We start from the raw sequence: 27,524 nt of genomic DNA, 5'->3' as shown, positions 1-27,524 counted from the left end.
GGCTCCATATAGATGCCCACCTGCAGTTCATCCTCTTCCTTCAACCCTGAGAAGCAAGACAATGCTTCAAAACTGAAGCTTTCAGAGATTCTGAAGCAATCCCATGTGGTGGTGGTGGGGCAAGGGGTGATGTGACAGGCTCTGAGCAGGTGGCTGGCCCTACATCATTTCAGCTGTCATCTCTCCTCTGTGGAGCTGTCCCAAATTCTCTTGGGCAGAGTTAAGGGCTTCTTCCTCTGCTCAGCCCATATTGCCTTGGTAGGTGACTGCCTCTGCATATCTTTCTCCACCTGAACAGTGAACTACATGAGAATAGGAACTCAGACTTAAAATCATCTACCCAATGCAAGGATCCAGTATAGTGCTTGTCACATAGCAGGTGTTCAATAAATGTTTGTTGAATGCATGAATGATGGTAATTATATTTACTATCTATTGAGTTCTCCATTATGAGCCAAGTCCTATGCCAGGCCCTTAGCATACATTACCCTAATATGTACAACAACCATACAAGATTGATTTTAGCAACTTTGTTCTACAGATGGCCTCGGAAAGGTTAGTTCGCTTGCCTGAGTTCACAGAGCAATCTAAGGAGGTGCTGGGAATCAAGGCTCACTTAAGAAGCTCCAAGGTCCCACTCAGCCTATCACATCAGTGCTTCCAATCTTGACACTCTTGGCTCCCTTATCTTCTAGAATCCAATAGTCACAAGGCTCCATGACCCTGTCTCCTACCTATCTCTCAAATCAGTTCCCTCCTCTCCTCCCTGCTGCCGCTGTGTGGTCTAAGCTCATTCTCATTTTCCACTAGGATCAGCCTCCACGTTGGGGGTCTTCAGGACCCAGCACCTGCCTGCCTCTACAGTGTCACCTCCACCCCAGACTTTAAGTTCTGACCTCATGGAACTGTGGGTCCATATTCTGTCACCCCTGCACTCTGCACAAGGGATTACCCCTCCTGGAAAAAACAGGGAAAACCCTTCCTCCTCTCTCTTGTCCCCTCATCCTGTAACCCTCACCTCAAGCAGAACAGCTCCTCCCAGGCATCCGTAACACTAAGCCCCCTCCTATAGCATCCTAACTGTTTGCTTCCCTGCCCCATTACACCATGAGCTTCTTGAAGGCAGGGACTGGGTTATATTCATCTTATGTGCCCAGAGCCCTGGCTATCATTTGGCACATAAGAGATGTTGAGAAAGTGTTTGTGGAGACCTCTTGACTTCACCCCCCTAGTTCCTTGAAATTCTACCCTTTGGCCCCACTCTCTCTAATCCGCCAGTAAACAGTTCCTTAGCCATAGTCCTTCTCCCTTTCCCTCCCTGCCCCTTCCAAACCTCTTTATGGCCTCCTGCTCCCCAGGCTTCTCACCATCCACTGGACTACAGAGCCAGGCAGGTTGCTGCACACCTAAAGGCTCTGGATCCATGCACCCCGACAACACTTGGCAGTTTCATTTTTAGGAAGTGCTGTGCCCAGGATATCTGCATGCCTTGGCAGAGAAAGCGAGGTAAAAAAAAAGAGTTGGGAGGCCCTCTGTGAGATGTCAACTACCCACAGGTCACTTTCATGCATGGGCCCAGTGTCTTCCTTCATTCTCCTGTCTCCAGCTGACAGTGGGACCTCAGGCCCATGTCTTCCAGAAGGAAACTGTTCTATTCTCCACAACTCACAGTCCCCAGGGAAAGGGTTCAGGTAGAAGCACATGTACACTGTGGAGCATCCCCTCCTAAGGAGACTTTCCCTGTGGGAGACCCCAGACTGCAGCAGCCAAGCCCTCTGGTAAGGCAGGGGACACAGACTGCCTTGATGAGGTGCCATAGAGCCAAGGCACACCTCCTCTCCTCACCGCCCTCAGGAGGAAGCAGAGATGAGAGGGGCCTGGCGGTGGGGCACTGTGCCCTTCACCCCCGTCCACAGATTTTTGTTTTGTTTTGTTTTTTTTTTTGATCCTTGAAGTCAGATGATGTGGGTGCAATGGCCATTGGCCTGAGTTCTAATCATGGCTCGCCATGAACTCTTGTGGCACTTTGGGCCAGTTCAATTGCTTTGCTGGGCCTCAGTTTCCCCTTCTGTAAAATGAGAGTGCCACTAGCTGAACTAGCCATTCTGTAACCCTTCTTGGATGATTCTCAAATATCCTGTGGAGTTTAATTCCAAAAGGACACGTTGAATTATCCTTCGGGGAGGGAAATGTGAATGATGGCTGGTAACGAGGGCTTCATTCAGGTCCTGGAGAGGTGGGAATTTTGTCCGGAAAGGTAAGTGACAAGTCCCACTGGATAGGGTAGAAGGGGAGCCCGAGGGCTACTATTGTCAAGAAAATGACCACCAAAATCTGTCCACGCACATTCGTTCCTAGGGCGCCAGGTACAGGGAGGTACCTAGGAGAGGTAGGAGCACCGCTTTTAGAGATAGGCAGGCACTCTCAGTGTACCCCTGGCGCCTTGGTGTCCTGGGGTGATCCAGTCCAGAAGGCCTCATCCCCTAGCCAAGGCTCTCAGGGCCGGTTTTAGAAACGAAACAGGAAGAGGCACTTGGACCCTGGTTCCCAGAGTGGGAGAAAGGGGTGGGCACCCGGGCAGAGGGAGCCCTGGGGATTGGTAGCGGCTGTGGGCAGGGCGGGAGGGCCGGGGGCGGAGTCAACTTGTACATGTGAAAAACTCTGGCGGGGGCCGGGCATTTTCCTTCCTCCTCCTCCTCCTCCTCCTCCTCCCTCCTCTTCCCCACCTTCCTCCACTCCCTCCCTTCCCCTCCCCTTCTACCTCCTCCTCGGCCAGCTCAGGTTGCAGCTTCTCTGGGGAACTGCTCACCTTTCCGGAGCAGGGGAAGCTGCCCCGTGCCCGGGAGGGAGCGGGCGCACCGCGGCCCCCAGGACACGCGCTGTGAGTCCCGCGGGCGGTGCGCCGGGGAGGAAGGGGGAGGTCGGAGGAGGGGGCACCGCGGCGCCGGGTATAAGGAGCAAAGGTAAGCGGAACGGCTCTTAAAGGCGCAGTTTTGCTTTTGCCCTGGGGCGAGAGGTTGGAGGGAAATACCGGAGCGGCGAGGGGAGAGCAGAGATCACGAGGCGTGATCTGTGTGATACTGTGTTGTGTGTTGAGGGGTGGGGGGTGCCCTCGAAAGGCCACTCGTAAGTTCCAGGTGCTTGAGAGGGAGGGTTATTTTGCAATCTCAGACCCCGCGCCCCCTCAGGGAGTCTCCATCTGGGATCACTTTGGCCCCTGGGCTCCCGTCTGAACCCTACAAAGCAAAGTTTTCCACCCAGTCCCGAACCAGGCGCTTTCTAAGCTCCCTTCATTCTGGGAAGGGCAAGGGTCAGGAGTCTCCAGGGACCAAAGGACCCGAGAGTGTGGGGCCACATCGCTGCCTTGAAGGGGTTCCTGGGCTCTGGTGAACTTTCCAGAGCGGCAGGCAGGGGGTGGGAGGCCGGAGCCCTGGGAAGAACGTGGAAGGACACGTGAAGCCCTGCAGGTCCCAGTTCTGGGGGAGGCAGGGGTCGGGAGAATGCTGCTGCTTCTCTCTTTCCATCCCGGAAGACCAAAGGGGCAGTGCCCCCCTTCACCCCTCATCAGCGGGCGACAGAGGGTTAATGCAGCAGAGGGAAAGGAGCCTGGGTGGGGCGGGGGGGAGTGGGCGGTGACCTGTTGGGCTAAGGAGATGTGCCTTGAGGATTCTGCTGTAGTTGAGGGACACCATCAGGAATCTGAAATCCAAAATCGGGTCTGGACTGGAGGCCTCTGTTTTCGCCCTGTGGGGGGCGGGGATTCCCTGAAGGTGTCTGCAGACCTTGTGCTGGGTGGGAGTTGGGCTGCAGAGACAGTGAGGGGTTTTCTGTGCTGCAGGGTCAGCACCCTCCTAGGCACCAGCCCTGCCTCTCTTCATTCTCTCTGGGCACCTCCCGGCAGTCGGGGTGGGAGGATTGACACCGTGGGAGTGAGAGGCCCTGGAACCTCTTCTGCGCTATCTGCTACTGTCTCCCCTTCTTCCCCACCCCTAGCCCAGCCCTCGGCAGTTCCCCAGCTGTGGCCTGGGCCCTGTGACTCACTAACACCACCGGCTTGCCCCTCCTGTGTCAGCACCCAGTGAGCTTCGGCATGTTCGCGTGGCATTCCCCACCCGGGCATGGGCATGCAGCACATTCCTGGACACGGGCCTGAGAGGATGCCTGGAGCGCCTGGTGGACTGGCACGTCCTCAGAGATCCCCTGCCTTTAGCCTGGCCTTGGGAGGGGCCTGGGAAAATGGTGCTGAGGGTGCTGAGGGTCGGTGGAGTACAGGGCGACACTGGCTCCAGGTCCGGGTTTGCATCCTGAAGGCGTTCCAGAGAGAGGGTCACCTTGCCACAGCAAAGCTGCTATCTCGGGTTACCCTTTCCCAGCCACCTATTGTGCAGCTGAGGAGGCTGTGGGGCTGACCCCTCCCCCACCCTTAATCTGGGGTGTACCTGACCATTGGGTTCCCAGGACTCTCCCCACTGGGTCCCCAGGACTCTCCCCATACCCTGCCAGGAGAATGGAAGAAGCTCTCCACGCGTGCCAGAAGTTCTTCCCAAACTTATCGGGGGTGCCAGAGGCAGAGTAGACAAGCCTTAGTGGCCACCATTTGTTGAATATCTACTCTGCGCCAAGCAGTGCGTCACAACTTTATGAAGTAGGTATTGTTATCATCCCCATTTTACAGGTGAAGAAACTGAGTCTCTGAGAGACCAACTTTTCCAAGGTCACACAGAGGTGGGATCCAGCCCACTGCCGTCTGACCCCAAGCCCCTGCTGTCAACCCCTGCCCCATTGTGGGGAGATTCCGGCCCACTCTGGAGTTCTCTGGTCTGCGTCAGAATGGGGGTGGTGCTCCAAATATTGAGGCTCCCATCTGTCTGTCCTGCACTACGCAGAGCCAGGCTTCTCCATGGGGCACAGGAGAGAGGGCACCAGATCTGAGGAGCAAATAGGTTCTTGGTCTGAGATCTCGTGGGATCAGGTTGCCAGCCCTGCAAACCCCCGCTCAGGTCTAGAGGACATGGAGCTGCCTTTCAGGGTGCATTTGCTTCCTCTACAGACTCGGACTCTGTCCTCTGCCTACTTGGGCCGTCCTGCACTCGGGAATGCGTCCTACACTGTGGGGCAGAGCCCGGCTTGACTCTTCCCGGTTCCTACCCTAACCAAGCCTCTACTTTCTGGGATCACCCTGTTGGGACTTTTGTCCAGCATCTCCATCTACCTGTCCTCTGATTCCTTCTGTTCTTCTCTAACTGAGCTTAAGAACTAAAGGGGAGGGCAAACTTCTGGCCTTGGTGGAATCCAGCTCCAGCATATAGTAGCTATGTGACCTTCCCCTCACTAGCACACTCGTGAATTTCTCCCAGCATCCGTTCCCTCATCTGTAAAATGAGGATCATAATAGAGGGCTGTTATAAGATTTAGGCCGGGTGCGGTGGCTCACGCCTGTAATCCCAGCACTTTGGGAGGCCGAGGTGGACGGATCACGAGGTCAGGAGATCGAGACCATCCTGACTAACATGGTGAAACCCCGTCTCTACTGAAAAAAAAAAAAAATGCACAAAATTAGCCGGGCGTGGTGGCGGGTGCCTGTAGCTACTCGGGAGGCTGAGGCAGGAGAATGGCGTGAACCCGGGAGGCGGAGGTTGTAGTGAGCCGAGATTGCACCGCTGTACTCCAGCCTGGGCGACAGAGCAAGACTCCGTCTCAAAAAAAAAAAAAAAAAAAAAAAGAAATAATGCACAGTGCCTGGCATGTAGCAGAGACTAAATAACTGGTAGCTATAGTGGTTGGTGGTGCTTGTTTGGAAAGGGAATTTCCTGGTGATTGCACCAGGGCTGGTCTAGAGACCAAGGTAGATTTTCCCAGCCCCATCAGGCCAAGCCCTTAGTTAGACAGAATCTTTACTGCTCTTCCAGGTTAGGGAGGAGGGCTCTGTGTAAGAGAATGGTGGTGGTGGTAGGGGAATGGGTTGGATGGAAATCTTCCAGGAGGGGCCAGGAATCTGTGCTGTGGGGGCCCTACCTTCTAGCAGTTATGAATGAGGCAGGCACTGGGAGCTGGAGAGGCAGCAGCCTCTTGCTCTGAGGGGCCTCTGGCAGCGCCTTCTTTCCCTGAGGTAGGAGGACCCTCCCCTGGTACTTAATTAATTGCAGTCCCTGTTCTGCTCTGTTGTTCAGGGTGAGTGGCTGGCCTGGTTCCAGGCCCACCTGATTAGCCCACCTTTGGCAATAAGTCACATTTCTCTTCCTCGGCTCTGTGTCCCACCATAACCCCTTACGTCCCCTTCCCTGGACTTTTCACCTTTGCCCTCCAGGCATTCCCTGCTGAGTGGGCACTTTCCCACATCCAGGGGGTGGGAGCAGACCAAGGTTAATCTTGTCCTGGCTCCCACAGCTGCTTACACACACACACCTGCATGCACATGCACACACAGGCTGGGCTCACAACAGCTCAGGCCAAGGGTCTGGGATCCAGGATCACTACAGAGCTGGTAGCTGGGCCTGGCTGGAGCTGGCCAGTGGTTCAGCAGCAAGTCTGGAAGAGGAAAAGCCGTGGGTGCATCTCCGCCAGACCTCCTGTCTGAAAGAGAGCCCATCTGCTCCTAGAATCTCCACAGCTACATCTGCAGAGGAGGAGGGGTAGTGAGGCAAGTGTGAGGTTTGGTTTTAAACTGAAAAGGGAGGTGGGCGGATTGCTTGAGCCCAGGAGGTCGAAACCAGACTGGGCAACATGGCAAGACCCCATCTCTAAAAAAATACAAAAATTAGCCAGGTGTGGTGGCATGCGCCTGTAGTCCCAGCTACTCGGGAGGCTGAGAGGGGAGGATCGCTTGAGCCTACGAGGTTGAGGCTGCAGTGATCCATGATTGCATCACTGCACTCCAGCCTGGGCAACAGAACAAGAACTTGTCAAAAAAAAAAAATTGAAAAGGGTCTTAGGCCGGGTGTGGTGGCTCATGTCTGTAATCCCAGCACTTTGGAAGGCCAAGGCGGGTGGATCACTTGAGGCCAGGAGTTTGAGACCAGCCTGGCCAACATGATGAAACCCTGTTTCTCCTAAAAATACAAAAATTAGCTAGGCATGGTGGCGTGTGCCTGTAATCCCAGCTACTCGGGAGGCTGAGGTAGGAGGATCGCTTGAACCCAGGAGGTGGAGGTTGCAGTGAGCCAAGGTCGCACCACTGCACTCCAGCCTGGGCGAAAAACAAAACAAAACAAAACAAAACAAAAAACGGGTCTTGAAGCAAAGCTCCCTGACAGCATGAGTAACCCTGAAGAGACTGGACATCTTGCTCTGGGAGACATGGGCCAGAACTTTTGAAAGGACTATGATGAGATCCTCTTTCCTGGAGCTCTTGATAATGGTCCCACCCTCTGAGCCTCCCTACCCCCACCATTAAATAAAAGTCTTCCCTAGAAATGGTGGAGTCGGGATAGACAAGATGACCCAATAATGGCTGGCTGGTGCACTCATCATTATTTATATGTTGAGTGTATGTCTCCTGTCCACCATGGGTGGAGGCAGTTTATGGACTTTGGGGTCAGTTCAGATTCTGCCTCTTCCACTCAGTAACTGGTTGCCTTAGGTTAAGTAATTTGCTCACCCAGGTTTCAGTTTCCTCATTTATAAAATAGGAGGATAATACTATTATCTCATGTGATTGCGAGGACTCCAGTGAGATAATGTCCACCTAGTAGCTCTTTGCTTTACCTGATGTCATTATCAAGGGGTGGTGGCAGAGTTAATGGGCTACATTTGGTAGTTCTCAGTGCCTTTGGCCCCACTTGATATTTTTTTCTGAAATCAGGGTCCCTGCAAACATCAGGGATCAGCCCCCAAATTGGGAAGAGAACTCTATTCTTAAAATGTTTCTGGCCAGGCACAGAGGCTCACACCTGTAATCCCAGAACTTTGGGAGGCCGAGGTAGGTGGATCACCTGAGGTCAGGAGTTCAAGACCAGCCTGGCCAACATGGTGAAACCCCATCTCTACTAAAAATACAAAAATTAGCCAGGCATGGTGGCAGGCACCTGTAATCCCAGCTACTCCAGAGGCTGAGGCATGAGAATCGCTTGAACAAGGGAGGCAGAGGTTGCAGTGAGCCAAGATTGTACCACTGCACTCCAGACTGGGTGACAGAGCAAGACTTTGTCTCAAAAAAACAAAAAATTTCTACCCTCCCTCACTCTGAACACTGTTCCCCATCTTATCATTATCGAGGGAAATTCAGAGCTCCAGAATGATTACTGCCCTCACACCTTGCTTCCCTAAAGAAGCCTGCCCTTTTCTGCCTGGGGAGTCTCCTCAGGAACCAGACCTTCTTCTCTTCTCTGGCCCCAGCCACCCAGCACCCCGGGCTGCGGGGTGACCAGCCCAGGAGGTGACAGGGCTGTCCTTCCCACATCCTGGCAGGACCCACTGCCTGGAAGCAGGTGGGCGGTAGGTGTTATGCTAGAGGGCATCACTCTTGACAAAGCAGCACTGGCTCCCAACTCTGCCTGCAACATGGGATGAGCCCAGGAAAGGGGTCACAGAGCCCCTCCCTGATCCTGCCGTGGAGCCCAGCTGGCAGCATCCCCTGCCGTGGCTGGGCTGGGTGCCATGTTCTGTGTGGGTGCCAAACCTGGCATGGCTCCTTCCCAAGGAAGGTGGCCCTTGGGGATGCTGTGACTTTCTTGGCTGTGGTGACCAATAAAGGGAGTGCCATCTCTACGCAGACCCATGCAGTCCCTTCCAACCCTGCACAAAGTCAGAAGCCCGAAGTGTGGTCCCAGCTCTGCCCTGTCACCCTCAGTGGCCTCGGGCAGATCGCTTACCTTTCTGAGTCTTGCCTTCTTTGCCTGAAACATGAAGGTGCAGACCAGGGGATTTCCAAAGCCCCCTCTGAGGCTGCTGGTCTGAGGCTCCGACTTTTGCCAGTCCTGCTAACAAGGTGAGCTGTGTGCTGGGGTCCCAAGAGGGGCTCAGCCTCCTGTTCCTCCAAACTATAGAGCCAGGGGCTTGACCCAGCTGATGGCTGGGTACCTGGTCCCTGCCATGCTGAGATGGGCAAGGAAATCCTGGAATGCCTCAGCCCTGTCAATTAGGAGGAGAACAAGTACCTCGCAAAGAAATGGATGCTGGATTCAAACACTACACAGGCACTGGATGCTCAAGGCTAGGGGTTGGCAAACCATGGCTCTTGGCCAAGTCCCGACTGTTTTTGTATGGCCCATGAGCTAAGAATGATTTTTACATTTTTAAGCAGTCGGTAAAAAGTCAAAAGAAGAAAATAAAGTTTTGTGACCCTTAAAAATTTTATAAAATTCAAATGTTAGTGTTCATAGTAAAGTTTTACTGGTGCGAGGCCAAACTCATTCATTTACATCTTGCCTGTGGGTGCTTTTGTGCTGCAAAGGCAGAGTTGCAGAGTTGCGACAGAGACGATGGCCCGCAAAGCCTAAAATAGTGGCTGTCTGGCCTCTTACAGAAAAGGTTTGCTGACCCCTGCTCAAGGTAATCATAGTTTTCTCCAGGCCTTGCACTAAACTGCTCCAGGATCTCAATCTAAAAGTACTTTCTTTTCATTTAAAAAGAAGTGTTGCTATTTTCTTCTTATGTAAGCAATAAATGTTCATTATGGAAATATTAGAAGATGCAGATAAGCAAAAAGAAGACATTAAAATCACCCATAATTCTACCACCCAGGAATAACTACTGCTGGTGTTTTGACTTACCACCTTCTGGGTTATCTAACAGTGTGCTGTGTTTATATGTGCATGCCTGTGACACATGTGTATATCCTGCATACGTACAGCTTTTACAAACTGTACACATCTGTCCTCTTCACTTAAAAACACATCTTGGCCAGGTGCGGTGGCTCACACCTATAATCCTAGCACTTTGGGAGGCTGAGGCGGGCGGATTACCTGAGTTCAGGAGTTCGAGACTAGCCTGGGTAACATGGTGAAACCCCATCTCTACTAAAATACAAAAAATTAGCTGGGTGTGGTGTCATGCGCTTGTAGTCCCAGCTACTTGGGAGGCTGAGGCAGGAGAATTGCTTGAACCCGGGAGGCAGAAGTTGCACTGAGCCAAGATCACGCCACTGCACTCCAGCCTGGGTGACTCCGTCTCCAAAAGAAAACACACACACACATACCTCTAACTGAACCCTTGGGGGACACACAGGCAGGGTGCCCAGAAGGCAGCTGCACCCAAGCATCTGGAGCTGAGGGGCTTGGTGGGGCCAGGGCTACAGATCTGGAGTCATCAGCACGCGGGTGGTGGTTTCCACTTCGGGAGGGGATGAGGTCACCCAGGAAGCATGCCCAGAGAGGAAGAGCAAAGGGCCAAAGAGAGAATTGTGGGAGTGTTGACATTCAAGGGACAGGTAGAGGAAGTAAGTCCACCAGACCCGGGAGGAAGGAAGAAGCAGGAGGAGACCCAGGCAGCCAAAGGGAGTGGAATCCGAGGCCCAGGGCCCAGGACAGTGCCTGGCGCTGAGCAGGTGCTTGTGAAATGAGTGAGTGACTTTGAGGAGGCTGAACCCTGGTGAGTGAGTGACACTGATCAAAGACATTTAGAGAACAGTTGAACAACTATGAGATGTTCAGAGGCCTGGGGGAGGCCATGCAGGCCAAGGAGGCCTCCTGGGCCCAGCCTGGTGGGAGGGAGGCCATGCGGAGTGTGAGGAGCGAGAGGTGGGGCAATCCAAGTGACCAGAAGCTGGGAGCTGGTCAGAGGAGCCCAGTGGAGTTCTTGGCGGTGACATGAAGCTGCTTTTTTTAAGCTAGTCTCTCAGATTGGAATGAGGAAAGCTGGAGACGACCAGCCAGGGGTTCTTGTCAGAATGTGGGCACTGGGCGGCGTGGGCCAGCTGGTGGGGGTGGAGTATAAATAGGAATATGGTTTAGAGATGCTGGGAAATCCTCCCCATTCCCTCCCTCCTCATGAGAATGAGAGGTCCCCAGGGATGCCAGGCTCAAAGGCCCCTGCAGTTCTGTTGCCAAAGTTGGGCATGGAGAGAAACCCAGAGACAGGACTGAAGGTCCCATGACAGGCCAGCAGGAGAGCTGGACACGGGATATCTGGCTGAGAGAGGGCTATTGGGTGGGTGAACTCAACACTCTTCTTTTCTTCTCCAATTTATTGTATAAAAGATGGTAGGCGCCAGTTTCTGTGCCAGAGCAAGTGGAGAGGAAACAAGCTGTTTCCTCTGGTATTTAAGGAAGACCTAAGGAAAGGTTCCAGACTTTGGGGTCTCAAAAACACAGGACAGTTGGGGAAGGACCTTCCTTGAGTGTCTTTAAAGAGGGCTGATAAAAGGAGCAGAGAGGGCTCCTCTGGCTGGGAGAGTAAGGTGGGCTTTCTCTGGAGGCAGGAGGATGGGGGAGATGGAGGCCAGGCCTATCCTGGCCCTTGCCCCTTGCTCTGGTCTCTGATCTGGGATGTTCTGTACGCCCAGGACCAGAACTGACAGAAGGGCTCCTTGTCCCATCTTATCACTTGGACATCCTGAGCCTCCTCAGAGAGTGCAGACCAGCTTTAGCTGGGCCCCCAAAAAAGGTCAAAAGGAAAATACCAGAAGATGCAATATGCACCTCTATTCCTTAAGCCTCAGGAAGCCAGAGAGCAGCAGGGTGGACATCAGTAGGACTGAAGTGGAGCCACACAGAGGGACTAGATGGGAGGTCGTGTGGGGTCAGAAAGGGTCATCTGTAGGGGTCAAGGCCAACATCTGAGCCTGAGTAGTGCACCTGCCCTACAAGGCTCTGAGAATCTTCCCTGAGTGATAGAGCCAGGAAGAGGGCCACAGGCCCCTCCGAACCCCTTCCCCACAGCCCTGGAGGCCCTAGCTCAATGCATGTTGCAGGAGGAACTTCTCATTCGGGTTCTTCTCATTCCGGTCCACCCCTCACTGTAGGATGGTGCCTCCAGCCCAAAAACCTCCACAGACCTCACTGGGGGAGTAATTGCTGGGCAGGACACTGCCCCCACTGCCTCAGCCCATCTCCCACTGCTGTTGGGCCACATGCTGGCTAGAGGAAGAGGGTCAGGTTTCAGCTGAGGCCTCGAGTCCAGCTCTCATATATCATTTGCTGGTCATTTGAGGGCTCACTTTGTCTTAGGCTTTGGGTCAGGCTCTGGGGGTGCAATGACGAGTCACGCCACAGTGCTTGCCCTTAAAAAGCCCACAGGCAAACTAGGGAAATGACAAGTAAACAGTTACAGGACAGGGAGCCAAGTGCCCTGCCTTGGGATGTCAGAAAGCTGTGGGAGCACAGAAGAGGGACCATCACCTGGCTGGGGACAGTGGAGTTTCGGGCTAGAGGAGATGCAGAGGTCCCCATGGCAGGATGAGTAGCACGTTGTTGGTTTCTCCCTAGTCCCCCGTCCATCTGCTTGGGTACCAATCCCTGTATTCCTGTTCCCTCTGAAACCCAAGAAAACTGAGGAGGAAGCATGCCCCGGGGAGTCTGGGGCTGGGTGACTGGACAGTCTAGGCTTACTCTAGTGTGCCCAGAAAGAGGACAGGGCCAGGCCCACCCCAATCATGCTCAAGTCTAACTAGGACAGGAGATGGCCTAATGAGAAGATACACCTAGAAACAGGTCCCTGGCCTGCCTGAAAGTGGAAGGAAAGGCACCAACATTTATTGCACGTGGCAGTGTGTCCTGGATCTTAAAGGTGACTAAGATACAGTCTTTGTCCTTGAGGGATCTAATGTTTCCATATCTGTAGAGGAAAGAGGTTTAAACAAGTCATCATGAAGCAGTGGCTCGATGGCCTCATTCAGTCACTTGTTCATTCGTTCCACAAATGCTGAGTACCTGGTGGGCTCCTTACTCTGTGTAAGGCATCAGGGAAACAAAAATGTTAAGGCCCCATTCTTGTCCTGAAGGATCTCACAGTCTAGTTATGAGTGTGTGCTGGCTGCTCTGGAAGGGACAAGGAGGAAGCATCTCATTCTACCTAGAGGAAGGAGGTGTGGTCATGCACAGTCTCCCAGGGGAAGTGACCCGTGAGTTGAGTTTGGGAGTGGTTTTACCGAGGGAAAAATTGAGGAAGGGCATCCCAGGCCAAATGATTGCAAAGCTGTGGGGTGTGAGTGGAGTTTGCTCTGGGAATGCCAGGTACATTTGATAAAACCAGACCTTCTGGGGAGGGGTGAGAGCTGAGGCTCAAGAAGACAGGGATCCAAAAGCCTGGTCTGCCAGGCCCTGGAATTTGAACTTTTTCCTGAAGGCAGTGTTAGCTTTGAAGGATTTTTTTTTTTTTTTTTTTTTTTTGAGATGGAGTCTCGCTGCAACACCCAGGCTGGAGTGCAGTGGCGCCATTTCGGCTCACCGCAAACTCTGCCTCCTGGGTTCAAGCGATACTCCTGCCTCAGCCTCCCAAGTAGCTGGGATTACAGGCGTGTGCCACCATGCCCAGCTGATTTTTGTATTTTTAGTAGAGACAGGGTTTCACCATATTGGCCAGTCTGGTCTTGAACTCCCGACCTCAGGTGATCCACCCACCTTGACTTCCCAAAGTGCTGGGATTACAGACATGAGCCACCGCGCCTAGCCACTTTGAAAGATTTTAAATGGGCAAGCGACATCATCAGAAAGCAGCTGAGAAAGTTAAGTCTAGGACGCTGATGGCAGTTGGATTGGAGGCCAAGTATTATTCTCAATTAGCAGCAAGGAAACTGAGGCATGGGGTGTTTTCTCAGGTCGCAGCTACTAAGTGGGGTTTCTTCCATGACACCAAACTGCAGAGAATTTTGGAGAGCAAGGCTAGACACCGTGTGTTCCTCACTGCAGGACATTTCTGATTGGAGTGAGACTCTAGGAGACAATGGCGTATTTGTCTGGAGCAAGGGCGACCCTGATCCCCACTTTGCCTCCTGAGCAGACATCCAACAGGTTTGCCCAAATTGCTCCCGGAAGGCCTTCCCCGCCTACTTCCTGCATTCCAAACAGAGGCTGTGGGAATCCTCTTGGAGCTCCGGGACTGTCCAGAGCATCTGTTTGTTGGCAGGGTGACTGCAGGCCTGGCTATCCTCATTTCTGGCCACTCTGAAGGTTTCAGGCCTGCAGCCTCTCTCATCCAGGCTGGGGCAGGGCAAGGTTGTGAGGAGGCCCCAAGGCTTCTGCTGCTGACGCCACCACAGCTCCAGGCAGCTAAGGGGTGACTGGCTTCCCCTGAGGTTTGTCCCAGGCTCCTGGAAACTAAGGCCTCCAGCTGTGCAGAACAGGGTCAGCTGGAGGATGAAGGAAGAGATGGTATCTGCAGGCTCCCAGCAGGCACAATTCTCCCTGGGAGGAGGGAGTGTCTCTGAGGTCCTAGCTCATGACGTCTGCAAACTTGGTCAGCCATGGCCTCTAGTTCTTTGAAATTCACCCAAGGGCCAAAGTGGCTGAGTGACCGAGGCAGGGGCAGGGACTGGGAGATAGGGTGTCATAGGGATCCTGGCTGGTGGTCAGCCTTCGTGACTGAAGGGCAGACCCTCTGGGCTTCAGAAAGTGGGCAGCCACAAGTTACATCCCCCAACCCCTGCCCCTGGGCCCACAGAGACCAAGATTGAAAAGAAAAGCAAACAAAACAAAAAGAGGGACTTGGGGATGCATCTAACATGTGCCTGGAACACAGCAGGTGCTCCACATGTGCCTGTAAAGCAGACACATGCCTGCTGTATGCCACCAGCACCAGGCATAGAGACCAACGTGCTCCAGATGAGGGAGACAGGTGAAAAGTCACGCCCCATTGAAGGAGGGGCACCTGGTGGTCCTGGGGGTGGGGTGGGGTGAGTTCCAGGAAGCTCCTGAAGGCCCCAGAGACTTGTACAGCATGCAGGGGCAATGAAGAGGGGCAAAGCCAGAGACGAAGGGGCCCCAGATCTTGAAGGGCCTTTGGGTGCAGGCTGGGGAATCGGGGCTTTGTTCAAGAGGAAGGCAAAGAGGCTTCTTGAAGGGGTTTGCTGAGAGAAGACTCCAGTCCTGGCCCCAGTAGCTTGAGAAGTGAAGCTGACTTTCCCGCCCTCCAGTCTACAGCATCCCAGATTCCTGGGATGCTCTGTCAACCTCCTTCTCCACCTCCATGGTCTCCAGGTCAAGGTCTCTCAGGGGTCCAGCCCCAAGGCAGGTATTAGGTCTGTGGCCTGGCACAGGTTGTCCCAGCAGTCAGTGGGCTGGGAATCAGCCCTGTCTGGACACTGGGGCCCTGGGGCTGGCCTGGCCTGCTCTGTGGAGCTTTCTTTCCTCCTAAGATAGAAGATGGGGCTTGTCTGCCAGTAGCCGGGGTTCCCTGCCTTGCACGGGCCCCACCCTGCGTGGCCCTGCAGTTGTCTAAGTAGGGGGGACCCTGCCTCCCTGGCCCTTCTCCCCCTCACATCTGCCAAGAGATGATCCTGCTCCCTGTCTCCTGGCCCTCTTCCATCTCGGGATCCAAAAGCACCTTGCGATAAGGAAGTCTGCAGGGATGTTTGATGAAGTTTATATGAGGACTCTTTTTGTCTGGGCAGTAGCTTGAGAGAGGAGAGCCAAGCTTTGCTGGACATCTTCCCTGTGCCAGTGGTGTGTTGTGTTGGCTCACCCAGCATGTTCGCTCAGATACCACTGTACATTGAAAATGTCACCTGCCCAACATCCAACTCCTGGTCTTCCCACTGAAACCACTACTCCCAGAATGCCTTGTCTCCTCCAGTGACTATTCTATCTCTCCACTCCGGCTGCTTGGCCAAAACCCTGCTGCAGAGTCATGCTTGACTCTTTTCTCACCCACAACATACAATCCATCTGCAGAGCTCTTTGCCTCCACCTTCAAAATATAGCCCAAATCCAGCCACTTCTCACCACCTCCACTGTCCCCCGCTGGTCCCAGCCACCATCAAGCTCTCTCCCCTGGGCCTCAGCAGCAGCCTCCTGCCCAGGCTCCCTGCTCTCCCCTTGCTCCCCTTGTCTGTTCTCAACACAGCAGCGTGTTAAAGCCTCAGTTTGATCATGTCACTCATCCGTTCAAACACTCCTTACCCCTCGAGGCCCAACACAGCTGCTCCGCACTCCCATCCAGCATCTTCCCCAGCCACATCATCGTCCTGCAGTGAATCAGACTCACTTCTGCCTCAGGACCTTTGCCCCTGCTGTTCCCTTGTTGACCTGCTTCTCCCAGACCCTGCATGACTGACCCCCTCACCTTACACCTACTCTGGATTTCTCCTGAGATGTCACCTGCTTCTTGGGGAGGCCTTCTTGACCACCCTACTTAAACTTGCAACTGCACTTCCCACACCTTCCCTCTTTCCTGCATGAATTCCCATCATTGCACTTGTCACCATCCATCATACTGTGTATTCATTCTGTTTATTGTCCGCACCCCCCTACCCCTGTTAGAAGGTATTAGGAAAGGAATTAATGTCTATTTCATTCATCTGTGGATTCTCAGGGTCTACAACAGTGCCTGGCATGCAGCAGGTGTTCAATAATTGTTGAATGAATGAATGGAGCCAGGGGTGAGAGGGGTTTTATCACGTCATTGCGATTCCATAGCCTGCTAGTGGTAGCACCAAAGTTTGAAACTGAGTTTGTTTGGCATGCAGTTCAGAGTAGGAGAAAACAGTCAAGCCTAGGCCACAGGGAAGGGGCAAGGGCGGGGAGGGCTCCAGGTAGGAGAAGAAAGGAGCAATATGGTCACGTTTGTGCACTTGGCAACAACCAGGAAACTGCTGCGTGATTCTGAGCAAGCCATTTCCCCTCTTGGATGTTCAGCATCTTCACTGGGCAAGGGATGGGGATGGAGGCTGTGTGAGCGTCTTCCCCTGCTAACATTCTGGGAGGCCAGCCCTGCTCACTGGGGGCACAGTGGCCTCTGGCAAGTGCTGGCTTTCTTCCCAGCCTGGCTCCTCCTTCCTCCTTCTGTGCCCCCCATGGCTCTGGCACCAGCAGGAGGTTCTGGGCCAGCTGCTGTGTCCCTGGGAAGAAGCAACTGGAGCTGGCTGAGCTTTATGACTTACCTGGGCAGGGAGGTGGGAGGGGAGGCTGGCTGGGGTCTGCCTGCCCACCCTGCAGCTCCTCAGTGGGACTCTGCTCCTTCAACTTCCTCCACCCCCCACTGCCAGGCCAGTATCCCTGGACACTCATCGCCCTCTTCCCCTGGCACCAATTGCACGGGGACAGCCCCAGATAGCTCCTTGGTCTGGGGACAAAGGCTGTGCTGTGCCTGGCCCTGGGCTGGCCTCAGGCTGGTCATACTGAGCCCTTCTGTCCCCACTTGGGGGTGAGGGGTAGATAGCACTAAGGTGACAGGCCTTTTTCCTGTCTCCCTTCCCCCTCGACCCCCAAATCTGAGGAGCTGACTCTCCCAAGGGAAAAATGACAGAGGCATCTTGTGTCTTGACCTAGGGAACAACAGACTATTCACTGCCCAGTCTGCCCTGTCACACCCAAGACCCTGCTGGGTTCAATGCCCTGATTGTCCCCAGCAGAGACAGACATCCACTCTGCTGTGGTCACCACCCCCACCGCCTGCTCCCCTGTCACCATCAGGAAGTCCATCCTACATCTGACCTCCATCCTTCCATCAGGAAGTCCATCCTACATCTGACCTCCATCCTTCCATCAGGAAATCCATCCTACATCTGACCCCCATCCCTTCTGCTGCTGTGACAGCCACTTCCTCTCAGACTCCTGTCCTGCGGGTGGAGAACAGCTGGTCCCCATCGCCTGCACTGCTTGGCCTCACATTCCTGCTCCAGTCAGCTGCCTCTGGCCTCACCCTTCCTCCAGCTCCCAGCCCCACTGTCCTCCCCACCCCAGGCACAGGCTGGTGGCTCCTTGCTCCTCACTGAACCTTAGGGAGAGCAGGTGTGACTCAGGGCTGAATCTCTTTTGTCTTGCAGAAATGGGGGGCCTCCTTCCCGGAGGCTTTTAATGAGCTCCCCTCCCCTCACCCTACAAGCAAGAGCAAGGGTGTGAGATTTATGGTTGCTACTTGTAGATTCCTGAGCCGCAAATCCAACATGCCATCCCATAAATCCCAGACTGCAGGACGGTTTTATGGGGAAGCCCTGTTTTTAGAAAGGGGTGTGGCTGGTCTGCCTCCTGGCAGAGCTCAGACCTCAGGGAGCCAAGTGCCTGCCTCTCCCCACCCCCAGAGAACAACCATGACAAAGCACGGGGACACTGGGGACATCAGTTGGTGTGGTGCAGATGCACTGGCTTCCAGGACAGAGAGACTTCCTCTCCTGTGGGGGGCCTCCTGCTTCCCTCCCCTGCTCTGAGGATCCCCCGTCTCAGCACAGGAGGGTGGCCTGGAAGCCTGGGCAGATAATTGTCCCTGACCTGGACCTTAGATGTTTTCCTGGTCACCGCTCCAGGTGTACATCATTGGAGATGTTTTTTCAAATGCATTTTCCCAGGCACCATTCTCAGAACCTCAGTTCCAGAATCTCAGGGTAAGACCTAGGAATCTGAATTTTTTTACAATGCTCCCTGGTGATTCTGATGTTCAGCTATCTTTGAAAATAATTGGCTGAGTGCTGTGGCTCATGCCTGTAATCCCAGCACTTTGGGAGGCCGAGGAGGGGCAGATCACTTGAGGTCAGGAGTTCGAGACCAGCCTGGCCAACATGGCGAAATCCTGTCTCTACTGAAAACACAAAAATTAGCCCGGTGTGGTGGCGCGGGCCTGTAATCCCAGCTACTCAGGAGGCTGAGGCATGAGAATCGCTTGAGCTCGGAAGGTGGAGGTTGCAGTGAGCCAAGATCACACCACTGCACTCCAGCTTGGGTGATAGAGCACGACTCTATCTCAAAAAAAAAAAGAAAAAAGGAAAAAAGAAAATAATTGATCTTTACAAGGAGCCATCTCCACTCTCCTATCTTGCTCGGAAATGGGAGTCACCAGGTAGGTGTGTCTGGGTCCTCTTGTCACTGGGACCCATACCCCCTGCCACCATCATGAAGCCTCCAGATTAGATCTCTGTGGCCTGAATGCTATACACAAGTGTGAGGCATGGTGGCTGCCCTCTGGAAGCTTCCTGTCTGCAAGAGTCCTGCAGACAGCAGGCCTGAGACATTGCACAGAGCCACGGAGGAGCGGCTGAAGATGACTGACAGGAAGGAGTTTAGGGATGGGGAATCAGGAAAGTCCAAGGCTGGTGGGCTCTGCCAAGGAAGCCAGAGGAAGCGCTTTCAGCTACCTTCTCATCAAAGGAGGCATCACCAGCCCCTGAGTTTCTTGAGAATGGGGACCACCCTTTACTTGCCTCTGAAACCCTCATGCCTGGCACAATGCTGGCGCATAGTAGGTGCTCAGTTTTTTGGTTTGTTTGTTTTTTAAGACAGAGTCTTGCTCTGTCGCCCAGACTGGAGTGCAATGGTGCAATCTCCACTCACTGCAACCTCCGCCTCCAGGGTTCAAGCAATCCTCCTGCTTCAGCCTCCCAAGTAACTGGGATCACAGGCGCACACCACCATGCCCAGCTAATTTTTTTGTATTTTTAGTAGAGACAGGGTTTCGCCATGTTGGCCAGGCTGGTCTCAAACTCCTGACCTCAAGTAATGCACCTGCCTCAGCCTCCCAAAGTGCTGGGATTACAGGCATGAGCCACCATGCCCAGCCAGTTCATTTGTTGAGTGGAACTGAGTGAGACTTCAGGGCCCACTGACAGAGATGGGCCTGCCTAGCACTGCAGACCCGAGGCCTCCACTCTGAAAGGTGCCAGCCCGCTAAAGGAATGAAGGAGAGCCTGTTCATACCCAGCCATGAGGATCAGGGCAGCTGGAGGGCCACCACTGAGCTGTGTTTGGGGGCAGCCAGGAGCATGCGCTGCCAGACAGAGGACCCTTTCCAGGCTGGCTGAGGACAGAAGGATGTGATCATTAAGCAAAGCCAACATGTTACTGACCCATAATCCCTTAAACCAGGAGGATTCGGGAAGGGCCTGGTCGCCTTGGCAACTAGGTGCTGGCCAGTCGCAGGGCTGAGAGCATCCTCCAGGAGTGGGCTGTGCCTGGTGCTGGTGCATGGGTAACAGCTGGGAGCGGGTGCAGGGCGGCCCATCATAGGGCTCACCCCCTGGTGCCTTCTTGCCAGCATGGGTGGAAGCCCTTGTGAGGCCTCAAGGGCAGTGTGTGCAGAGCAGGACGAGAGGGGGGCTGCGCTGAGCGTGTAAGAAACCATGAAGGGAAGTGGAGGGGAGGTGAGACAGCGCTGCTCTGGGTTTTCAGGGCAGGAGGGAGAAGGGAGGGTCTGCAGGAAGAAGCAGTTGCATGGGTCTCATTGGGTGGCCAGCAGGGCATCCTCTAATTCAGAGGGCACGAGGAGCTGGGTAGCCTGAAGAAGAAAGCTTTCATGGTTGGGGACAGGACCGTGGGGGTGGGCAGAGCAGCTTACCCCGCTCCTCCATGGTGTTCTCGGTAGGGGATACCTGCCTGCTTGGAGGGCTCTGGCATGGGAAGAGGCCAGCAGGGATCAAGCCTCATCTTCCCTAGGGCTCGACTCTATTAATGGCAAGCTTCCGTGTTTCCCCTGAGACCTTCCACTGCTCCTGACCTCCTGTATTTCAGCTGGAGAGGAGGTGCAGCTGGCCAGCTCTGATGCACTCTTCCCTTCCTCCTCCTTTTCCCCTCTTGCCTCCTGGGGCATGCCAGAGCAGAGACCTTCAGGTGTCAGTATCAGAGGTGAAATGAGGTTTGGACCCAATCATGTCCCAAGGGTGTTGGCCAAGCTGACATTCAGTTTACGGGCCTTGGTCAGTAAGATTTATTGGCTGTTGACACATTCAAGCCCTTGGACACAAGTTGGTAAATTTCTGCTGGTCCAAGGACTGCCTGGTTCTGGCACCCTCCCTGCCACCCCAGCCCTTCCCCCAGAACTCTCTAGACCTCCAGCAGCTAAAGGGCTTAGGTCTGGGGGGCCTTCAGGATCCTCTTTGCACATCATGCCTGCTATTATGACCAATACTTTGCTGGACTAAGTGATCCATAGAGAACTGCACAGGGTGTGGCGGGGCGGGCGGTGGGCAGTGGAGGCAGTGCTGAGAGTCACTGGGGGGAGGAAGGTGACTGGGAAGAAGAGGGTGAACACCCACCCTCAGAGGGGTCAAACTTTGCAGAAGACACAACCCCGGCTCCCAGTGATGGTGGCATACAGGGCGACAGAGCTTGATGAGAGAGCTGAATTCCCAGTGGGTGGAGACCTGGACTGGTTGCCTTGTTCTTTTCAACTGCTCTTCTCACACTTCCCATCTCAGGACCCGGCTGCCCAGTCCCTCATGATCATGAACAAGATGAAGAACTTTAAGCGCCGTTTCTCCCTGTCAGTGCCCCGCACTGAGACCATTGAAGAATCCTTGGCTGAATTCACGGAGCAATTCAACCAGCTCCACAACCGGCGGAATGAGGGTGAGGGGTCTGGGCCCACCCAGCACCTCTCCCACCTACCAGACACTCCCCAGTCACCTTCCCCTCCCCGCCCACCCCCTCCCCACTGGCCTTAGGGGAGGAGCACAGCGCTGGGGGAGGGGGGCTACCCTTCTCTCCCTCAGGGCAGAGAGGCAGGGAGGGGAGCTGACGCCTGTCCCTCTTAGACTTGCAGCTCGGTCCTCTTGGCAGAGACCCCCCGCAGGAGTGCAGCACCTTCTCCCCAACAGACAGCGGGGAGGAGCCGGGGCAGCTGTCCCCTGGCGTGCAGTTCCAGCGGCGGCAGAACCAGCGCCGCTTCTCCATGGAGGTGAGGGCCTCTGGAGCTCTGCCCCGGCAGGTGGCAGGATGCACGCACAAGGGTGTGCACAGGAGGGCAGCTGCCTTACAGCCAGACTTTGTGAGTTCAAATTCCACCTCTGCCATTCATTAGCTCTGTGACTTTGAGCAAGTTACTCAAACTCTGTGCACCATGGTCTCCTTGTCTTTAAAATGGTCATCATGGATTAAATGGGTTTATCTATGCCAAGTGCTTAGAACATTCCTGAATTTAGCAAGGGCTAGGCAATTTGACTATTTGATCCACACACATATGCCCAAGTATATGAAAAAATATACTTACAGAATCGGTGCCTGTAAGGGCATGAGACTGATGTTGCACAGATGGTGATACTGTGGCCCAGAGAGGCAGAGAGTGACCTGGCTGTGCTAAGGTCACACAGCAGCCCCGGGTGTTCACGTGTATGTCTTGAGCACACACTGGGAACAGCTGTGAGCCTGGGGTCACAGCCTGTGATTGGGCTCTGAATGGTTGTTCTGCAGGGAACGCTAGGTCCAGAGTGAAAGTCTGGAGCCCCACAGCCCTAGCTACCCTGAAGCCAACAATGGTGTCCCCATCTCATCCCTGTCACCACAGGACGTCAGCAAGAGGCTCTCTCTGCCCATGGATATCCGCCTGCCCCAGGAATTCCTACAGAAGCTACAGATGGAGAGCCCAGATCTGCCCAAGCCGCTCAGCCGCATGTCCCGCCGGGCCTCCCTGGTGAGTCCCAAGAGGGTCAGAGGACACAAGGTGCGGTGATATGCCCTCCCCAGCATGGGCATATCAGTCCCAGCTGAGGCCTAGATGGGATTTCGAGGAAGATTCCTGGGCCTCTGGTGCCACCTGCTGGCTTGAGTGCATTCAACTAGCTCGTCCTCCTACATCAACATCCATTTCCTAGATGGGTCTCACTTGGGCTGGAATGGGACTCTAAGCCCACAGTGGGTCCCACGGTCTCCACATGGTTAAGATCAATAGGCCAGCTGGCATGTGCCTTCCAGTCCTAACTGCCTATCAGAGCTGTTTGGGACATCTTACAAAACACAGACTCTACCTCCAGACACCTATAGAATCAGCCTCTCCGGCTAGGGGGTCCAGGAATCCGTCTTGTTAAGGGTTGGATACACCTGAGCTAGAAGTGCGCTGATGAGAGACACAGAGAGGTGGATTCTGAACTGGACACTCAAGGTACAATGGGAAAAAAGGCAGCACTCACTCTGGAGGAGCTCGTGGTCTCAGTCGGAGACACAGGTAGTCAAGATGTGCAACAATCCCAGGTGCCACAGCTCTGGGCTCTACACTCTTGGCTGTCCTGGGAGGAAGAAACTCACACTTTCACGAGCTCTGTCCTTTATCACAGGGATAAAGGGAAAAGGAGCCCCTTCCACCATGGAGTCTCATCCCTTCCCTCCCAGAGGCTGGAGTTGGGGGAGGCGTCATGTCTGTGGAGCTGCTAAGGGCTTCAAGCTCACGGCATTCTATGTCTTTCCCTCTCAGTCAGACATTGGCTTTGGGAAACTGGAAACATACGTGAAACTGGACAAACTGGGAGAGGTAAGACGCTGGGTTTGGTCTTCTCCGAATAGCCAGGCAGGATGGCTTGGAGGAGGGGCAGACCTCCCTAGTCGGCCCTCTCTGGTCGGCCCTCTCTGGTTGGTCCTCTCCTGGCCCCTGCCCCATAGAGGTGCACAGTCTCGGCCGTGCGCTCTGGCCCAGCCTTTGGCAGGGATTGAAGTGAGCTCAGATCCTGAAGGAGGGCGTGAGGATAGAGTAGCCATGGCCCTGGGCAGAATCCAGTCTTTTTTTTTTTCTGCAAGTCCTTTTTGCCTGGGTTCAAGACCTAGCTCCACCATTTACTAGCTCTGTGACCTTTGGCGAGTTACATGACCTCTCTGTGTGCCTCAGTTTCTTCCTCTGTCCGATGAGACAGTAATTGTCCTATCACATAGGGTTATTGTGAGGATTGGGCAGGTTACTGTAATCAGCTTATGTACGGCACACAGACAATGCCTGGCACATAGGAAGTGCTGTGTCACTTAGCTATTTTTGTTGTCACCGTGCAGAGGCCTGGGGTGGGTGAAGGTTTATAGAGAGAGGGAACACACAGCCCTTTCCCTCCAGGAGCCCAAAGAGGTGACCTCTGTGTAAACATCAGCATCGTATAAGGAAGAAAAAACCTGGTGTTATCATAGAGGGGCACGCGGCGTGCTGGGGCTTAGAGGAAGGACGGATTCACTCTGACTGGGGAGTCATTAGGGACGCTTCCTGGAGGAAGTAGGCTTTGGAGGAAACAGCATGTCAGTAAAGGGAGGAAGAGCACTCAGGCCCCAGTCGTAGCCCAGGCAGAGGCACAAATGGGGAGGCACTGGACAGAGGCCAGCAGCACCTGAATGTGCCTGGGGCCGCTGCGGCCCTCCATCCCAGGGCACCTATGCCACAGTCTTCAAAGGGCGCAGCAAACTGACGGAGAACCTTGTGGCCCTGAAAGAGATCCGGCTGGAGCACGAGGAGGGAGCGCCCTGCACTGCCATCCGAGAGGGTACAGCATCCTAGGCTCCCACGCTCCCCTGGGGGCTTCAGGAGGGGTTCACCAGCCTGCACCCTTGTGGGAGCTGGGGGTGGAGGATCATTGCTGGAATGGGACTCCTGGCGCTGACCCCAAGAAAAGAGGGTATGGGGACACATGGGGTCCTAGGGACTCAGGTGGACCTGTCTCCTCACAGTGTCTCTGCTGAAGAACCTGAAGCACGCCAATATTGTGACCCTGCATGACCTCATCCACACAGATCGGTCCCTCACCCTGGTGTTTGAGTACCTGGTGAGAGTCTGGCTGGGGCTGGCCGCCTCTCCCTCTTGTGGTGGAAACGGGGTGTGGGTAGAGGAGTGGGAAGCTGAGGGAGTGGGAGTAGTGGGATGAGGGCGACCCAGGCCTTGTTCTGGAATCAGATTTTCAGATGCTCCCGTGCAGGAGTGGGCCAAGAGCTCAGGCTTACGGGTGGCTCGAGCCAGGGACCTGTCCCACTAGTGGGCATGGGCCCTTCCCAGGGAGGGGCTTCCTCTCCTCAGCCTGTGTCTAGGCTTCTGGCCAGGGGTCAGCGTGGGGCAGGACTGAGCCACGCTCTGTGTTCCAGGACAGTGACCTGAAGCAGTATCTGGACCACTGTGGGAACCTCATGAGCATGCACAACGTCAAGGTGAGGCCTCGGGGGCAGGGTCCCCCCATCTTGGCAGCCACCTGTCCAGAAGCCCAGTGTGGGGACCCACTCTCACCACCAGGGATCCGGCTGCTGAGGTGGCTCAGACCTTCCCACGTAGGAAAGAGGGAGAGGGCAATGCCATCAACGAGTCCAGGAACTGGGTTGAGCGCTTTACCCCAAGAACAGACACACACTGTCTGCCACTGTCTAGCTGTTGGTATAAAACCCACTCTCAACTCTGAACATCAGTTTCCCAGTCTGTCAAATGGGAGTGTGAACTACCTGCCAAAATGCAGGGAGGCTTCTGGGTAAGCTCGGGGTTATGAATGACCTCTCCTGGTGTTTGTTAAAGAATCAAGGCTGGGCATGGTGGCCCACGCCTGTAATCCCAGCACTGGGAGGCCAAGGCAGGAAGATGGCTTGAGCCCAGGAGTTTGAGACCAGCCTGGGCAACATGGCAAGACCTCACCTCTACTAAAAATTGAAAAATTAGCCGGGCACAGTAGCGTGCACCCATAGTCCCAGCTGCTTGAGAGGCTGAGGCAGGAAGGCCACTTGAGCCCCGGAGGTTGAGGCTGCAGTGAGCCATGATCACACCACTGCACTCCAGCCTGGGTGACAGAGTAAAACCCTGTCTCTAAAAGAAAAAAAAAAAAAAGGGATCAAGCACATATGTCTCCACATAGGCGGGCATCCTGACCCCCGTGCTCCTGACTGAGACTTCTCTGGCCTCCCCCACACTCACTGCATCCTCTGCACCCCTGGTGTCCTCCCCTCTGGATGGGATTCCCTGGTGTGGGTGGGATCCAGGATGGGGGCTGCAGGGTGTGCAGGAGAATGAGGGGCTTGTGCTGACCTCACTGCCAAGCCCCTGCCCCCATCCTGGTCCTAGCCTTGGAGCAGAGGCTCAGGGCCACCTTCCACCCCACATTTCTCTTCCCCCTCCCCCAGATTTTCATGTTCCAGCTGCTCCGGGGCCTCGCCTACTGTCACCACCGCAAGATCCTGCACCGGGACCTGAAGCCCCAGAACCTGCTCATCAACGAGAGGGGGGAGCTGAAGCTGGCCGATTTTGGTGAGGCTGGGGCTAGGGTGGGGGTCTGACGCTACTGGGGTGCCTCAGGGTGTGGGTGCAGTGGGGGAGGGCATAGCAGTCAACCCCACAGCACCTGTGGACAGAGGTCCAGTGACATGTCTGCCCCCAGGACTGGCCAGGGCCAAGTCAGTGCCCACAAAGACTTACTCCAATGAGGTGGTGACCCTGTGGTACAGGCCCCCCGATGTGCTGCTGGGATCCACAGAGTACTCCACCCCCATTGATATGTGGTGAGTGAGCACTGTGGGGACCGAGGAGGGGAGGACAGGCCTGGCCACACCTCCAGACTCTCCTTTGCTGCCCCAAGGGCCTCGGGGAAGAACTGCCTAACTTCCTTTGCCTAAAAGCCTTGTGACATCCTGCTGAAATGGTTGTTAAAAAATTAAGTCTGAAATATAATAGGTTAGGGTTTCCCTGGCTTAAATAGACCCCCCAAGCCTGTGCATTTGAAATCCTCCCCCAGAGGCCTGTGGGGGGTTACCAGAGACCCAGAGGGTCCAGGAGGGCCCCTGTAGTAAATACGATGAATCTTCCCCAAGCATCAGTCCCAGTGAAAATTCTGAAAGAGAAGTACTATTTTTATGTTAAAATGAACAAGTGTATGATTTGGTGTAAAATGAAAAATCAGCCCAAATTGCAAGCCAAGCCGCCGGTGGTTATGAATGGCTGCTGTGACTCCGCCCCAAGGTTCCCCAGGAGAATGGATTTATGTACTTCTCTTCCAGTGGGGCACACAGTGGAGAGAGTTTGAGACAACACTGCTGAGAGAATTGCCACATGGGCGCTGGCTGCACAGACCCAAACCTCACAGAGTGAAAGGGGAGAGGTCGCAGCTTTCCCGAGCCCAGGGAAGCCCCCCAGAGAGGGGCTGTAGTGGGGGCTGGGCAGTTCTAGGAGCCTCCACTGCCCTGGGCCACCCCTCCGCCGCCAGAGCCACGACCCCTGCAGCCGCCTGTGGCAGGTCGTCATTGGTGCCCTGGTGGAGCAGCCCTAGGAAGGGCGGCCGCCCCTGCCTGATGCCGACCCTACCCCTTGCTCCCCGCAGGGGCGTGGGCTGCATCCACTACGAGATGGCCACAGGGAGGCCCCTCTTCCCGGGCTCCACAGTCAAGGAGGAGCTGCACCTCATCTTTCGCCTCCTCGGTCAGTCTCCCGCTGCTCCGTCCCTCTCACCACCAGGGGGCGCCGGAACTCCTCCAGCCCAGGCGCGGAGCGGGACGGGGAGGAGCGGCTCGGCCGCTTCTCTCCCGGGCGGGGACCCCCTGTGGCCTCGGCCATCTTTGCTCCCACCTCATACATTGCATCCCTTTCAAGTCGGCCTTGGCCCTGGGCCTCACGCAGGCCCTCCCCACCCTCTCTCGTCTCCCCAGGGACCCCCACAGAAGAGACGTGGCCCGGCGTGACCGCCTTCTCTGAGTTCCGCACCTACAGCTTCCCCTGCTACCTCCCGCAGCCGCTCATCAACCACGCGCCCAGGTAGCCCCTGCGCCCGCCGCCCCTCCTGCTGCGGCCCTGGCTCTCCCATC

At 54.9% G+C, this 27,524-nt stretch overlaps 1 protein-coding gene across 8 annotated transcripts in view; it reads left to right on the top strand.

Annotated features, from left to right (window-relative positions):
- The first annotated feature begins 2,658 nt into the window (after positions 1-2,658).
- The window catches only part of CDK18 (cyclin dependent kinase 18), a 28,396-nt gene continuing 3,530 nt past the window's right edge, over positions 2,659-27,524 (top strand). Inside the window, exons 1-12 of one of the 8 annotated variants that reach the window (XM_054674093.1) lie at positions 2,659-2,881; positions 21,215-21,365; positions 21,551-21,783; positions 22,300-22,425; positions 23,203-23,259; positions 24,130-24,244; positions 24,429-24,523; positions 24,837-24,899; positions 25,854-25,977; positions 26,108-26,228; positions 27,044-27,141; positions 27,369-27,474. In XM_054674093.1, the coding sequence (XP_054530068.1) occupies positions 21,236-21,365; positions 21,551-21,783; positions 22,300-22,425; positions 23,203-23,259; positions 24,130-24,244; positions 24,429-24,523; positions 24,837-24,899; positions 25,854-25,977; positions 26,108-26,228; positions 27,044-27,141; positions 27,369-27,474 (1,268 nt within the window). In that variant the 5' untranslated portion in view covers positions 2,659-2,881; positions 21,215-21,235. Of the gene's footprint in view, positions 2,964-2,988; positions 10,528-21,214; positions 21,366-21,550; positions 21,784-22,299; positions 22,426-23,202; positions 23,260-24,129; positions 24,245-24,428; positions 24,524-24,836; positions 24,900-25,853; positions 25,978-26,107; positions 26,229-27,043; positions 27,142-27,368; positions 27,475-27,524 lie in introns of those variants that run through there. The other 7 variants (XM_054674100.2, XM_016937225.2, XM_016937230.2 and 4 more) reach the window with 7 other exon arrangements.

The sequence above is a fragment of the Pan troglodytes genome, chromosome 1 (assembly GCF_028858775.2).
Source record: "Pan troglodytes isolate AG18354 chromosome 1, NHGRI_mPanTro3-v2.0_pri, whole genome shotgun sequence".
NCBI lineage: Eukaryota > Metazoa > Chordata > Mammalia > Primates > Hominidae > Pan > Pan troglodytes.
This window is presented reverse-complemented; position numbering and strand designations above follow the sequence as displayed.